The sequence below is a fragment of the Terrapene carolina genome, unplaced genomic scaffold (genome assembly GCF_002925995.2).
Source record: "Terrapene carolina triunguis isolate 2854851 unplaced genomic scaffold, T_m_triunguis-2.0 Scaffold211, whole genome shotgun sequence".
Taxonomy (NCBI): domain Eukaryota; kingdom Metazoa; phylum Chordata; order Testudines; family Emydidae; genus Terrapene; species Terrapene triunguis.
Window position 1 is genome coordinate 2,939,408 of NW_020664562.1, and position 15,617 is coordinate 2,955,024.

General features: G+C 41.0%; 1 protein-coding gene across 1 annotated transcript in view; it reads right to left on the reverse strand.

The window, feature by feature from the left end:
* The window catches only part of LOC112103416 (protein Niban), a 115,188-nt gene that overhangs the window by 44,024 nt on the left and 55,547 nt on the right, over positions 1 to 15,617 (reverse strand). The window contains exons 2-5 of the mRNA XM_024195149.3: positions 15,072 to 15,202; positions 12,757 to 12,888; positions 11,760 to 11,874; positions 10,044 to 10,211 (exon numbers count right to left, since the gene is read on the reverse strand). Of these exons, the coding sequence (XP_024050917.2) occupies positions 10,044 to 10,211; positions 11,760 to 11,874; positions 12,757 to 12,888; positions 15,072 to 15,202 (546 nt within the window). The remainder of the gene's footprint in view (positions 1 to 10,043; positions 10,212 to 11,759; positions 11,875 to 12,756; positions 12,889 to 15,071; positions 15,203 to 15,617) is intronic.

Sequence of the window (15,617 nt, forward strand, 5' to 3'; positions counted from 1 at the left end):
CCTGGATATAGCCAGCCATGTACAGAGGGGAATAATTTCACCAGCCACTGAAATACAGCCACCTCTCAGATGGAATATGGCAGTTTTTTTGGCAGTGCACCATACCTTGTAATAGTTTGAAGACGGAAGGAATAAATGCCAACATATTAGGGTCAAGTAGGCAGAATGTAATCACAATGTGAGTTTTATGCATGCTAATAGTCTTGACCTTTCAGAAGGAGTACACCTCCTACAGAATGAAAAACCTACCCCTCCAGGAAAGTCAGAGGGAAAGCAAAAACAAATCCTAATGTGCTTTGAACTAATTAATGTTGCAGAGCAATAAAAACAGCAGGAAGATTAAACCAGTCTTATTCTTGGTCTTTATCCACACACAGAATCCTAGATTGTGGCTTTAAACACACCATGGGCTTTTTAAAATTTCCTTACTAATGTCTTCTGGATCATTTCACCTAAGAGAAGCAACAGAAAGCATTCCTTTCTTCAGCTGTTCTTGCCAGGAAACATTGCCTTGTTTGCAGCATAAGGACTCCAAAATACTTTCTAAAGTCATTTTGGATACTTAACTATTTTGCATTATACATGGATGAGCATATGTGGTACATAAGAAGCTTTTGAGAAGGATGGAGCATGCTCTTTGAGGAAAGGGGTAGGAAAGGGATGAAAGTCTGAGATGTGCAGAAAGCAGTAGGGAAAGAGAAGAAAATGTCTGGGGAAAGTCAGCATTTCTTCTGACCTAGCCCACTTATCACATAACTCAAGCATTAAATATCTCCAGTTTACAACTCTGACTGAAGTGACAGTTTAAATCATTATCTTGTATTATGTCCCAGGAGATGCTGAGACATATTACAGGAATTAAAAACATGTAACTTAAGACAAGCAGAAATAAATGAGGAAAAACACCTGCCAGCCTGAGTAATTACTCAGAGGAAAAATAGATCGAATATATGGGAACTGTAGACATTTTTAATGGAAAAAATCTGAGATCATCTTCTCTCCCCTCCCCCTGCTCCCAAATTTTGGCCAGTACACGAACATTCCCTACACAGCATTCAGAGTACATTCAGCTCCACTGCACTTTAATCTTATCAATCATATTTATTTATATCTTGTCAAGTAGGGTCAAATGCTAGACAGTGGTATGTGTTTTTGAAAGTCATTGGGTTTCCTGTATCATGATGATGGTTATCAAGATGAGATGTATCATGTCTGCTAAGGGGATATTAAATCTTGAAGGGTCTGCCCTAACTTTGAGTCTCTCAGAATTTCACTAACAGCTTTCCCCCCCCGCCCCTCAGTCAGACTTCTTTAGATACCAGCACTGAGTGTACAGATTTTTTTCCATTTTGATTCCATTCTGATTTCACAAAGAACAGGAGAAGGTCCAGCAATGGGCTAGTAAAATGGTGGTTTTAACGGAAGAGCAGCCTCTTTCAAAAATGCAAGCAAAAGGTGCAGCTGTGATATAAAACCATTTACTGATCTAAGTTCCATGTAGCCTTGGAAGGATTTTGCTTTTAATTAGTAAATGATGGTTATCAACGTCTTCCTCCATCTACAATCCAAAATGTACACCGGGAAAGTTAAAACCACATAACATAATATTAGTAGTCAAATAGTTCTCCTTTCTGCTGTCAGTTGTATCAGGCCAATCAATGAAAAATGAGTATTAGGATACAGGGAGACAAACTGGGTGAAACAGTATTTTTTTAATCGACTAACTTCTGTTGGTGAGAGACAAGTGTTTGAGCTTACACAGAGTCTTCTTCACGCTGAAGAAGAGCTCTGTGTAAGCTCAAAAGTAAGAGCTCTGTGAGCTTGAAAGTGTGTCTTTCTCACCAACAGAAGTTGGTCCAATAAAATATATTGCCTCACCTATTTTGTCTTTTTAATGCCTGGGACTAACCTGGCTACACCACCACTGCATATTAGGACACAAGTTTACTAACCAATACTATAATTTTATTTCTGAATCAGTTATTAATCTCAAATTCTCAAGTGGGTGATTTTGCAAGTCTTGAGTGAACCTATACATTCACTAAAAATTAGAACTGTTAGAGGCCTGCATTCTTAACATTCTCCAACCTCAACTAGGTCAAGGAGTGAGAGTCCCCAGGTCACTCCTGATCCAAATCTCTCACGACTACTATCTTTTGCCCAGCTCATTTGTATTTTTGTAACAAAAACAAAAACTCTATATGAATGTCAATCTAGAAAAAAAAATTGTGTTTCATTTCAATGTTGCTTAAAGAAAAAATAAATGTAGTGACCCTGGGAAAATATTCTGAGTGCCATATAAAATAAGGAATGAAAATAATGAAGTAGACATAATTGAGTAATACTGCAATCAGAAAATAACGTATCTTCTCCAGTGCATTTTGACTATACCTTCCCTGAAACAACTGACTGACGTTTATGCCTCATTACTGAGGAACAAAGCTTCTAAGGTTAAATTTGATCTGATTCACCAAATCTCAGAAAAGGGAGGAGGCCAAGAATTACTGTCTTAATTTCTCAAGACTCATCATTATGCCATTTTACTCTGTCCCACTAATATTACTCTGATAAATTTGCTGGCTTTGAAAAAGCCTCCTTTGCAAAGTATGTTTTGTGGTTGACCTGTGTGTCATGTTTAGTTAAGTCCTTTAGAAATCCTCTTTCATAATACACAAAGCCATTTGTTTCACTTGAGAATATTTTGAAGGTGAAATTAATCCAGATACATTATTCATTTAGCACCTGAACAGTGCCCAAAGACTCCCATTAATTTCAGTGGGCTTCAATTAAGCCCTTAGGCCCAGATTTTTAAAAGTATTTTAAAGCTGCATTCATCACTGCAACACCTAACTGATTTAAAGCCCAGGTTTCGTTTGTGAAATGTCAACTGCCAATGGGATTTTGGCTCCTAAGTGCCTAAATCCCTTTTGAAAATGAGATTTAAGCCCCTAAATCAGTTAAGTGTTGCAATGCTGAGTACAAGGTTGCCACCCATCCAGTTTTCACCCAGATAGTCCAGGTTTCAGCTTGTGTGTCCGGGTGCCATTTGACAAGCCCTGATGTCTGGTTTTTTTATCTGGGGGAGGAGGAAGAGGTGGAGCATGGCGGGGCCTGGGGAGAAGAGGTAGAGAAGGAGGCAGGGCCTGGGGGAAGAAGCAGAGCAGGGTTGTGGCCTTGGGGGAAAAGGTGAAGCATGGGGCACGACATCAAGGGTCCAGTTACCAGCCATTAGAAAGGTGGCAACCTTACCCAAGAAGCCACTGCATTCCTTAGTTATTAAACTGTTGGTGGAACAAGGAAAATATGGTAGTAGAGGGAGTTTTTTGGATGTTTGTGGCACTGTACCAATATAATTTAAAGTCAGCCTACCACCTCTTTCAAACTACTGGTGAGGCATTGGTGAGTGATCAACAGTGGCAAATTTATACTAGCCATGTATATTTACCTTGACTACTCTCCCACACCAATTGGTGCTATAGAGATTTATTCTGCATCGATGAAGCCAATCAGACATTTGTCACTTTTGCCAGAGACTTCAATTAGCAGTGGTGAAAAGGAACTAGAAAAAGTATGATACTGGCTTTGAAATATATTGGCTCCAAAAACCAACCAAAAAAAAAAAGAGAAGTGAATGCAAGTATAGCTTAAAATCAAGTTGCATTTGATTTGCTCTCACAATAAAACCTGATGTATCCAGAAAGCTGACAAAGTAGAACTGTGTTATAAAGATCTAGTTGGGCAACTCCCATTTGGATCCCTACAGCTGATTACTACACTTATATTCATCAAACAGTGAATTTGCCAAAGGAGACTGCTTCAAAAAATCAAAGCATACAGCAAGTTCTGCAAGTGGGGTTTTTTTTGGTACTATGGCTGGTTCTGACTGGCTCAGTCACACCCAAAATTTTTAAATATTCTTTAACTGCAGCTGAATTGGACTCGGAAAAGGTACAAAATTTGTAACCAAACCACTGATAATGAAGAAAATCAGATTACTTCAAATCTGAGGGCTTGTCTACACTTAAAATGCTGCACCGCTGCAGCTGTGCTGCTGTAGCACTTCAGTGAAGATGCTACCTATGCCGATGGGAGAAGTTCTCCCATGGGTATAGGTACTCCAAGTCCTTGAGGGGCTGTAGCTAGGTTGATGGGAGAATTCTCCAGCCAGCCTAGTGCTGTCTACATCAGGGGTTAGGTCAGTTTAACTGTGTTGCTCACGGGTGTGGATTTTCCACACCCCGAGCAACGTAATTATACCGACCTAATTTCCTAGTGTACAGCAGGCTTGATCCTTATAACCCGAAAGCCTCATTGATCAGCATGAATGAAGGGCAAACACACCAGCACCAATAGGAATTGATTTCTGGAAGAGAGTTGATTCATATCTAGAAACAGTGATCAGTAAATCCCACTGTAATTATTCCTTGGACTCTATGAGTTCTGACCAAAAAAATGAAACAAAGCTGAAACAGTTAAAACAGTTTAGAAAAAGGAAAATCCAGCAGCACTCCCTTGTCAAGATGACATGCTGACTCACTGCAGCTCCACACTCTACAAGAAACAATCTGCGTGCATGAAGGAATTAACTTTGTCTCTTGGAAGAAAACAAATATTTCAGAAAACAAACTACAGAATTTTCAGCTATAAAACAGCATTATAAACTCAGCTTAGAACTTCCAGTGGCATTTTCCCAGAAAATAGCATGGCAATTTCAGATAACACATTGCATCTAGATACCTGGTGCCGTTTTCTAGCAACTCTCCTGGCAAAAGTTAAAGCTACCTAGCACTTTTTGAGAAGATTTGGGGAGAATGGTGCCTTGAATAATGCTCCTTATCTTAGTAAAAGACATTCTAATGTCCAGTACTTTGAGTGAGTCATTGTTAATGCTGCGATTTAGTCACGAAGGTCACGGAAGTCACGGATTCCGTGACTTCCAAAGACCTCAATGACTTCAGCCAGCCCCGGCTGGGAGCTGTAGGGTCACCTGCTGCTGGTGGCAGATGGACCTCCCGCATCTCCTGGCCACTGTGGGCGGCAGGGGGGACCCCCGCAGCTCAGGGGGGACCCCAACGCTCCCCGCCACCGTGGGAGGCAGGGGGGAATCCCCGCAGCTCTCCACCTCCCCAGGTGGCAGGAGGGACCCCCAGAGCTCCTGGCCTCCGTGGCAGCAGGGGGAACCCCCGGAGTTCGGAGCCACCAGCAGGGAGGACCCTGGAGCTCCCAGTCCACTCACAGCTGCCCAGGTTTCTCCGTGAATTTTTCATTATTGCCCATGACCTGTCCGCGACTTTTACTAAAAATGTCCGTGATAAAATCTTAGCCTTAATCATTGTTGATTGCATATATAACTTTCATGACTCCTTGTGTTTCTTTTCTATTTCAATCTAGGAAATTGACATACAAAAGCTTTGTTCAGTATCGTTAAGGTTGTTACAGGCAATTCAACAACAAGACATACTATTACACACATCACTAAGGCATGGTCTATGCTAGGAAATTCGGTCAGTATAACTACATCGCTCAGGAGTATGAAAAATGCACATCCCTGAGCGATGCAGTTAAACAGACCTAACCTCTGTGTAGACAGCACAAGGTTGATGGGAGAATTCTCCCATTGACCTAGTTTACCACCTCTCAGGGAGGTGGAGTACTTATGCCGCCAGGATAACCTCTCCAATCAGTGTTGGTAGCATCTTCACTGATGCACTACAGCAGCACAACTGTTGCAGAGCAGTTGCTCTGCTGCAGTGTATTAAGTGTAGACAAGCCCTAATAGTCTAAACATTTAAAACCAAAGGAACTCACAAGGTAAAGGTTACATATGCAATCCTGACACCAACTTTAACACTCAGTTCTCATATACATCAAACAAACAAAAAATCTCTTCCCTGACCAGCACCAAATCCCTGTACTTCTCTGTGCAATATTTAAAAGGCACACACAATATTAAGAAATATAACTTCTATTAATCAGAAGTGATTGATTGAATTGAAAATGTGAATTACAAACTATTGCGTGTATAACTGGTATTGTGCATGTATTTGTTCTGTATACTAAGTGTGATAGTTTGTTACAACACTGACAGTTGCAGTTTTCATCTGAAGAGCACTTTTATGCCTTGCATGGTGATTAGAATTGGGATATGTTCATACAGTTGCTTTGTGTCTCATTGTGTTTGTCTAGTTATGGGTATATGGATTTATTTTAATCAGTGGACAACATTATTTATAGGCCATTTGTGCAGTCATGAATTGTTAAAATGTCTGGTTGCGTATGATTGCATATGATTGAGCAAAAGCATAGACTTTATAAAACTTTGACATGAATAAAATGAATGCATTTCACACAGTTATGAGAGAAAGCATATAAACCAATATTAACTCCCTCAAATAACTGTTAGGAATGTTTTCTCCAAGGGAAGAGTTACAGTTCTTTGGGTGCTGGTCAGTGCGACATTTTCTGATAATGATGTGTTCACAAGCAACTGCATGTAAGATTATAAGAATTATGTAACATTAGCTTACAATTTCCTTAGCTTTTAATGTGCGGGCTCTTCTACTGGAATAATGATATGTTTTATTCTGATTTCCTTTTAGCAAATAAGTTTCTTGAGTGGGAATATACCAGATGTAATGTGCCTTGGTATAAAAACCTTAGTGTTCATTAAAAATCTTGTATCAGATAAAAGCCTGACTTCAGGAAAGAGGCGAGCAAGAAATCTTGGAACAGGCACATATATCAGCAACAGCTGAAATGTGTGAAATATCGTAAAACACTGAATCACACACATTAAGATGGAAAAGACCTATTAGGTCACCTACTCCCATCATCTGCCAGTGCAGGATTGTCCCCTAGAGCACATGGTGAACTTCAGTTAAGAATGGAGGCTGCCAAAAGCCCTGTCAAGTCTGTTAATACTTGTCCAATAAGAAGGAAAACAAAATCCAAAAACTTACAAACGATCCAAGTCACAGAAGATTTACACAGTGCCAGGAAAACATGATTCTATCCCTATTGTGAATTCTGTAACTTGCTGTAGAACCAAAGTATTGCTTTTTAGTTTGGAGCACTTTTGTACTGTATGATCACAGCTAAAAGAGCAGACAAATCAGAATTATAAACCACAAGGGGAAACTTTCCCTGTAAGAATGCTGTGGGAAATTGGCTTCAGATGACAGCTATATATGGAATATTTGTTGAAGTTTTATAGTTTCAAGATACTTGAAAGTGCTAAGTGCATATGTGTTCCTCCTAAATAGAGGCCTTTCAAATATAAATCCAGCCCTAATTTGGTAAATCTTTATGCTTGTGACTGAGGTCGTGTCTACACTAGCCTTTTAGCCACTAATATAGCTACACCTGTGTAGAAAAGTGCAGCTTACCCAGATTTGTACAAGGTAAGCAGAGAACAGAGAAAAATCTCCCTGCTGGTGTCTTACTAAATTTGGTACTAGCTTGCAAACGAGCAAGGAAGGAACAGAAAGGAGGTATGAGGGATCACAGGCCTTGACCCCCAGATCCCCAGACAATGGTCAGACTGGGGCTGCCACCCAGCAGCTCACTGAGCCAGTGGAAAAAGGGGGCTAACAAAGCTCTAGCTCACAAAAGGCCCTACCCACAAAGCTCCTGATTGGGGGAGAAACCCAGCCCCATTGATTGGCTGAGATGCACTACTTAAAACCTGAAAGAGGCACAGGAAGTTGTCTGAGCAACTAGGTGAATCCCTGACTAGCTGGTGCTATGGACCCTGCTTACTTGCCTGACTCCCAGCCTGTTCCTGTCCATTCCTGCCCTCCTAATCCCAGACCTGGTCTGTTCCTGGTTCCTGCTTTCCTGCCTTGCTCCAGGTCCCTGATCCTATAACCTACACTGGATGCTGACTTCAGCTCTGACCCCTGGCTTGGTACCTGACTCTGTCTCCATCTCTGACCCTTGGATTGGCACCTGGGTCTGACCTCAGCTCCGGTTCCATGCTCCTGACTCTGACCATTAGGTCTGACCACCCATGCCTGGTCCCTAGAGGAAGGCTGCAGTACCTTGAGAGAGTCCATGACATCTGTTTACTGGTGAGGCATAGAGCCCCCAGGTGTTCATTGGATTATGTGACTGCCTATGACCACCATTGAGTTCATGGGTGCAAACAGTTGCATATCTTAAAAAATCAGTTAGACACATATTGCAATACGCATCTCAGTAAGTGAGAAGTGGGACTGAGCCCTGAATGAAGACAGGAATGAAGCTGTCTTTTGCTGTTAAATGAACACTTTTGTCCCTTGGTCATTTCTTTAGATACTAACGGTCAAAACTCATTCGGAGAGGGAAAGACAGCCTCTACTCTGGAGGTTGGAAGTGTTTCCTATGAGAAAATATCTGCAGTATTGTGCACTAATGGCCCCCCAAAAAACCCAGTGCGTAATTGTTCCTGTAAGCTGCAGTGTTTTGGATCATTAACATGCAATACCCTAGTATTTTCAGAAAGGTTCCTGGAGAAAAAATAAATCAATAATATTGTATCTTCAGCCAACGTTTACGCAGTGGAAACTTCACATACATTCACCACTAGAATTCAGACATTTACCATTACCAAACAATGGTAGCTGATATACTGCAGCTATTTCTAATCTTACATATATAGAAATACTGAGGTCTTCAATAGCACTATGTGGAAGCTGTTAAATGCTGAAATTTTTCAGTAGTGACTATATTGTAACCTCTTAATACTGCCCCATGAAAACCATTAGCGGCTCTAAGAACTCCTTATGAAACTGGTGAGGTCAGGACTTCTTCATCTTTTTGGCAAGCCTTTAAGAAGTATCCTCAACTGACACCTCACTGTAAACCAGCCCAACATTTTACTTTTGTTGAAATTGCAAAGCAAGCACAACTTTCAAGAGAGAACTTTCAGGCATGATGCAATAAAGGCACTATAGACATCTGTGGACCCTATATTCTCTTCAGTGTCTGCCTATAGAGAGGTCGCTTTATTTTAAGAGAGAAGTTACTATGTTTTAAGGTAATCCAGTTTAGTTTTTGGACAGTGAGGGATCTGGCTATATTTGATCATTATTCATTAAGTCTTGCTCTGACAATTATGTGTGATTTGGCCCCAACCATCTTCCAGGGGTTTTATCTTCACAAGCTAGAACAACAAGTAAACAAGCATTTGATATAGTAATCCTTTGGCTGTGGCACTCACTCCCTTTGGATACCCACCTCAGCCCAGCTGTCTCGAAGATTTTAAATGATTTCTTTTTATGCAGGTACTGATTCTGCTCCCACTGAAGTCAATGTAAAAAAATACTCCCACCAATTATACTCATAGTGAACTCATAGTTTTAAAAGAGCCTTTTAGTCCCAAATATTGAGAAAAATCACAGAGTGAATGCACCACTCAGGTTCTACCAGGAGGCCTTACTTGGTGCATAGCCCTTGCGCTGCCATCAGTAGAGGGGTGAACATCCCCCAAAGAAAACATAAATTCTAACATCACCATTGATGCACCATCATGATCTCAATGTGATCTCTAACATATGATTTCTATAACATTTGACCAAAAATTTGATAGTGTTAAATAGCATGCATCAGATTCTCATCTTGCAGCCAGGATACATCATAGATGGTCCGGTAGACCATGTATACATAATATAGCAGGAGTCCAATAAACTCTTTGGATGATTTTACTTTATGGTAAATTCCCATGAGGGACTGGAACACCATTTCAAAGAGGCTAACATGTTTTGCATCCAAGCACACTACAACTTTTAAAAGCCCTGTTGAATAACTGCTTGAATCCTACTAAAATGTAACGTGCTCACACTTGCTAAAATATAGCTTAACTTTAACCAGATTTAGCTGTAGCACTGAAAGAAAATTAACTATATTAATACAGATTTTATTCAAGGCACTTACAGGGAAGCACCTCTGAGACAGAATGGGACTCCCATAATATTTTATTTTTCCACAAGATGGATCTTACAGCAGGCTAATCAGGCTTAACCACAGGTAATGGGTGCACAAGAGGAAGCCACTGTTGTACTTACCTTGGTTTAAGTGTCTGACACAGTCATTCAGCACTGCACTAAATTGTTGCTGAGCTTCTGGATCCTCGAAACAGTAGTAACTGTGTCTGAGGTAGGGCTGCCACAGGTAAACTGGAAACTCTTTTGGCAGGAGAACAAATGCCTGGGCATTTTCCTTCTCATTAGAAGCTAAATAAATAAATACATACATACATAAGTAGAAATATCTGGTTTAAAACAAGTTTCTGGGCTTTTCTGGCCAGTTTAACAAACATTTTTACCTTGTGATTAAAACTATAGGAGAAATAAATCCATTAAGGTTCTCAAACAACATTTCTTCTTTATCATGGAGGTCTGGCCTAGGAAAAGTACAGGTCTCAGATGAAATGGTCCATCTTGATCCAAGCAAATGGTCATTCAGATCACGTTGCAGCATTGCATGCTTGGGACCTGCAATCTCTGCAGATGGCACTTCCATGTTACAGGGGCACATGTTTGTATTCAAGTTAGATACAGCCCTCAGATGGGCAAAGTTTAGGCACCTTGGAGAATCATAATTTTTGATGGATTATAAAGGCTAGGCAGCAGGGCTTTCATGGTAAAAAAAAAAATTAAGCATGGGGAATTTTCATTTCTTTCCCTACTGTCTCCTCTGTATGATGTATTGAGCAAATTATATTTAAGCAAAAAGAAAGAGTGTGCATTTCCTCACCCCCAGTTTTCCTTCCATTTAAGCCCAGATGCACTGTCTTCGGAAACCTCTGTGCAATTCTGTGCTCTTGGACAGATCAAAGAAGGTCCAAAGTCCCTTAAAGCATCAGTTTATGTTTCTATCTGGACCACACACAGATATTGTAGAACTCCATTTATAGTTAAGTAGAATAAAAGTCATTGTATCTATGCTTTGCAGTGTGCAACGGGCAATTCCATTTACGGTCTCTTTAGAGACTTTGCTTGGAGTAAAGATGTTAAACTCACAAAGCCAGATCTTTGGCTGGCACAAAGAGGACAGAGCTGCCAGAAAAAGGCAGCTAGGAAGTCGTTGTATAGGAGAGTCCCCAGATGGCCTAAAGCTGGTGTATGATTATTATTATTATTTATTTGTATTAGCAGGTGTTCAAGGACCATGACAGGGCATGACTGAAGCATGCTGCCCCTGGCAATCCTGGGCCAACAACCACAAGTTAGAGCAGCACTGAAAAGACTTAGAGGTCAGAAAGGCAATGGAAAGACACCTGTGTCCCTTATCCACCTCCTTAGCTGTTCCAAATCCACATCTGGCCCCTTAGATTTAGAGCTTTCTTCCTCTTCATGGGAGGAAAAATCATTGTGGTGTATAAGCAATACAAAGTAATGTGGAGCTATTATCTACAATTAACAACTTTCCTTCTATTTGTGTGTGGGACACCCAATCAAGTGCCTTTAAAGGGAGACAATTGACGTCCAATGATGGGATAAGTAAAATATGGAAGTGGTGTTTTCTAGTCTGCTTGTGGTTTTGCTTTGTGCAGTTCACAAAACTATTTTGTAGTGACAGCATGACAACAAGTATCCAGTACTTATTCATTAATTAATTAATAGCATGTAGTATGTGGTCTTCTGGAATTATGTTTCGATAATGGCAAACATGGAGCATTCATCTTCTGTTACACTGCTTAACACATAGCCTCGAGATCTAAAAAAAGACGGTGGAAAAAGTGGTTGAGATTGGGCATTTCAGTTTTTGACAGTGCTTACCAACTGGGTCTGGAAAATGCTTATCAGACAGCAAATTGTAATCTTCTTCTGAGGTCAGTACTTTGCCTCCTGCAGGAAGAATACGATATTTAGGGCTGACTCCCTTCTGGTAAGCCTGGGGGAGGAGGGACATGAGAGAGAGAGAATCAAAATAAAGATTTTAAAAATGGTAGTCTCAGCCTATAACATATCCCCAATTCATTTACATGGAACTAGTACATAGATCCTCCCTAAAGACAGCAGTTTTGGTGGGCTAAATTCAGATCTATTTCCTGAAAGCATCAAATCTGAATAATGTTTAAGTGTAAAAAGGCCAGCAAAATGTGTACAAAAATGGCCCTCTGGTACTGCTTATCTGGTATTGTGCAACTTTCAAGCTATATCTACTTAGTTTGATGGCTAAAACTAGTTTGGACATTGGCACTATTGCAGGGCCAACATTCCGGCTAAACAGAAAGCTGCATGGTGGTATATGGGAATCAACAGATAAATTGCTAGTTAAATTCCAGTTCCAGAAACACTGGTTAGGTACTACAGTGACAGACCCCTTAGAAATGTTGATAGATGGATATATATGGGGAAGACAGAAGTGTTGTGAAGATTAATTGTAAATACTTGCAAAACGTTTGATAGATGAAAAGTGCTTAATGGATGTTGCACCTGCTTATCTGAGCTCAGAATTTGATCCATTCATAATAAAACAGCATCTGCATTAGCCTAGAATCCACTCCTATTCAGATTATCGACAAGTTTGGGAATATTGAGTTCAGTAATTTTTTTTAATCTAATAGAAAGAATGAGGTGCAACAGACCCAGTCATATGTTACCAACTCCACACGGAAGCAGTAACATGCGAGAGTGAAGCTTAGAGTGACCAGATAGCAAGTGTGAAAAATTGGGACAGAGGATGGGGGGGTAACACTATATAAGACAAAGCCCGAATATCGGAACAGGCCCTATAAAATTGGGACATCTGGTCACCCTAGAGCAGCTTTACCTCTTTGCTCTCAAAGCTCTGCACTGCATAGTCGTTTCTGATCACAATATATCTCTCCTTCCATTTCTTCAGATCTTCAGCAAAATGCAACAACTCTGCTTCATACAAGATCATCCCAGATTCCACAGGGGGCTAAAAAGAAAGTGATCAGATTTGAAAGCATTTTGCACAAATACTGGCTATTCTGAAGGTTTTCCTTCTACATTTTCCAGAGGGCATATTAGCAAGGACCATTTGGGAGCTCTTTGGGCCTTCTCTTGAAATTCAGAGTAAGGATCTTCTGTTTGAATCAAGTAGATGCAACCCAGGTGATTGAATTCATATGGCTTCAGAGGGTTGGGCGCTAGTGGGCCTAATTCTCTCCAAACTTATTTCTAGATTTCTGTGGCAGAGGAGTTCTTATTAACCTTTCAGTTTTCATGGTGGTAATATTAGCAAGTTCATTAATAATCTTTTGTTTTAGATGTCAGTTCTGCAGCAGAACTGGCCCATTGTTCCCAGGTGCTTCTCCATTACATGTTAAAAGACCATTTTATTTTGGAGACTAACTTTATGATTGAAAGAATCAATTCTATGGGCATAAAATATTTCACGTTTCTTTCATTTATACTTTTTTGGCTTTGCTGTCCCTATTACATATATATCTTTTCGAAGGGCAATGCTTGTGTTTGAGTGCTGGTTCTTTGCCTAGCCAGCCCACATAAACAGTATAAACTATGAGGTTTCACACCTCTCAAGGCGAGGACTTGTGATTTCAGGCCAATCCTAGTGAAATGCTTAAGTTAGCACCTATCTCTCAATTATGGTCAACTTCTCTGAATTTCCTTCCCTTATCAAAACCGTACGTACATGCTTCTTTAGATTATTCCATGAATTAGTTTGACAAGTGTTGGCCTTTTCTATGGAATCCTGCAGGCATGGTTTACAGATTTGGCTAACTCTCCCACAGAAACGTCCACCATAATTAAGCTCAGATTTAGTCATGAGCAGGTCACAGGCAATAAACAAAAATTCACAGCCCCGTGACCTGGCCATGACTTGTACTATACCCTTGACTAAATTTTTGGTGTTCTGTGGAACTCCAGGGGCACAGCTGCGGCTCTGGAGGGGGGGCTCTGGGGCACCTGCTGGTGCTGGGCGGGGACCTCCGGGGCACACGCTGGTGCTGGGGGGAGAGACTCTGGGGCACCTGCTGGTGCTGGGGGGGTGGTCTCCAGGATGCCTGTTGGTGCTGGGGGGGGGCCTCCAGAGCGCCCGCTGGTGCTGGGGGGAGGGGTTCCAGGGCACTTGATGGTGCTTGGGGGAGGGACTCCGGGGTACCCGCTGGTGCTGGGGGGGGGAGGCAGCATGGGACCTCCACTGCTAGCAGGGGACGGCCCCACCGACCCAGGACTGCCACCGACGCTGCTGGCGGGGGGCAGCCTGGGAGCGCCATTGTTATGGGGGGTGGGGAGGAGTGCGGCTGGCCTTGGGGTCAGTCACACCTGCCAGTGGCAGAAGTCATGGAGATCACAGAAAGACATGGAATCCATGACTTCCGTGACAGACTCGCAGCCTTAACCATTGCGTATCGACTTTATCCTGAGATACCTACAAAACTTTGCAAGTGATCAGAACCCCACTATTCCTCCCCTCCACACCAAATCTGATCCCCATTGAAACGTATGTTTCATATCAGTATTTTTCTTATTCCAAAATATTCTCTTCCCCAAAAAGGTAATACAAGTTACTTCATGTCTAAACCACAAAACAGAGCCAAATTTTCAAAAGGCCTCAAACACAGCAATTGAAGTCACACTTATACACATCTTTAACATTTTTACCATGTGCGAAAAGAAAACAGTTCTGGCTGGGATGCTAACTACATCTGCACTTGCAAGTTTGTTACAGATCTATCCAATCATGCACACACCATAGCTTTAAACATACATGGCTTTTAACTGTAAACGAGATGCACTCAAGATGTTTTGTGTCCAAATTTACAGGCCATTAAAAAGATAGCCAAAAATATAAGTAAGGAAAATGGAAATACATTATTTATTTCTTATATATATGTCACTGTTAGGATACTTTGGCCCTGATTTTCAGAGGTCCTGAGTATCTGCTGTTCTCACTGACTTTAACTGGAGTTGCGGGTGTTCAGCACTTCTGAAATTCTGCCTCTTTTGGTTACAGATGTAATCTTGAGTTTCAGAGTGCATTTTGTGTATATTTAAGATAGTTATGCTAATAAGGTCTGGCTGTTTCTGTGTTAGCAGGGCAGAGCTATCAGGCAACATCATGGAACCTAGGATTCCTCCAAGATTTCCTCTTACCTTGGTTTTCAGGAATTGAGACTGGAAGTTTCGGTGCTGTTCCAGTTCATTTTGTATGTGCTTACAAAAAGCAACAGCATACTGGCGTTGGTAGTGTGGGCTGAAGTTTTTGATTACAGCCTCGGTTTTCCCTGAAACAGAACATATGAGAATAATTACATTTAATTTATATTCATTTTAGGAATAGCAGTACAAACCATATCAACATACTGTCTAACAGCAGCCAATGCTCATTGCTTCAGAGCAAGCCAGAAACCTATAATGTACTCAACTGTGTGATACTGTAAACACAATGGAAGTTTCTTCTTGATTCCAGCTGGCGAGCCATTTGTGCCCCAAATTGTTATTTTACACAATCTACTGCAAATGCTGTTCTTATTCATACACTATAACTACCTAATCTTTTTCTTAAAACTTACTAAAATGTACTTCCCTATAAGATAAGATGCTATCTTACCATTCTCATGACATAGTGTCTCAGAACAGCCGATGTACCTTAGCAGGAAGATAAGGGTTTCAAGCCAAAAAAAAAGATATACACAAGAT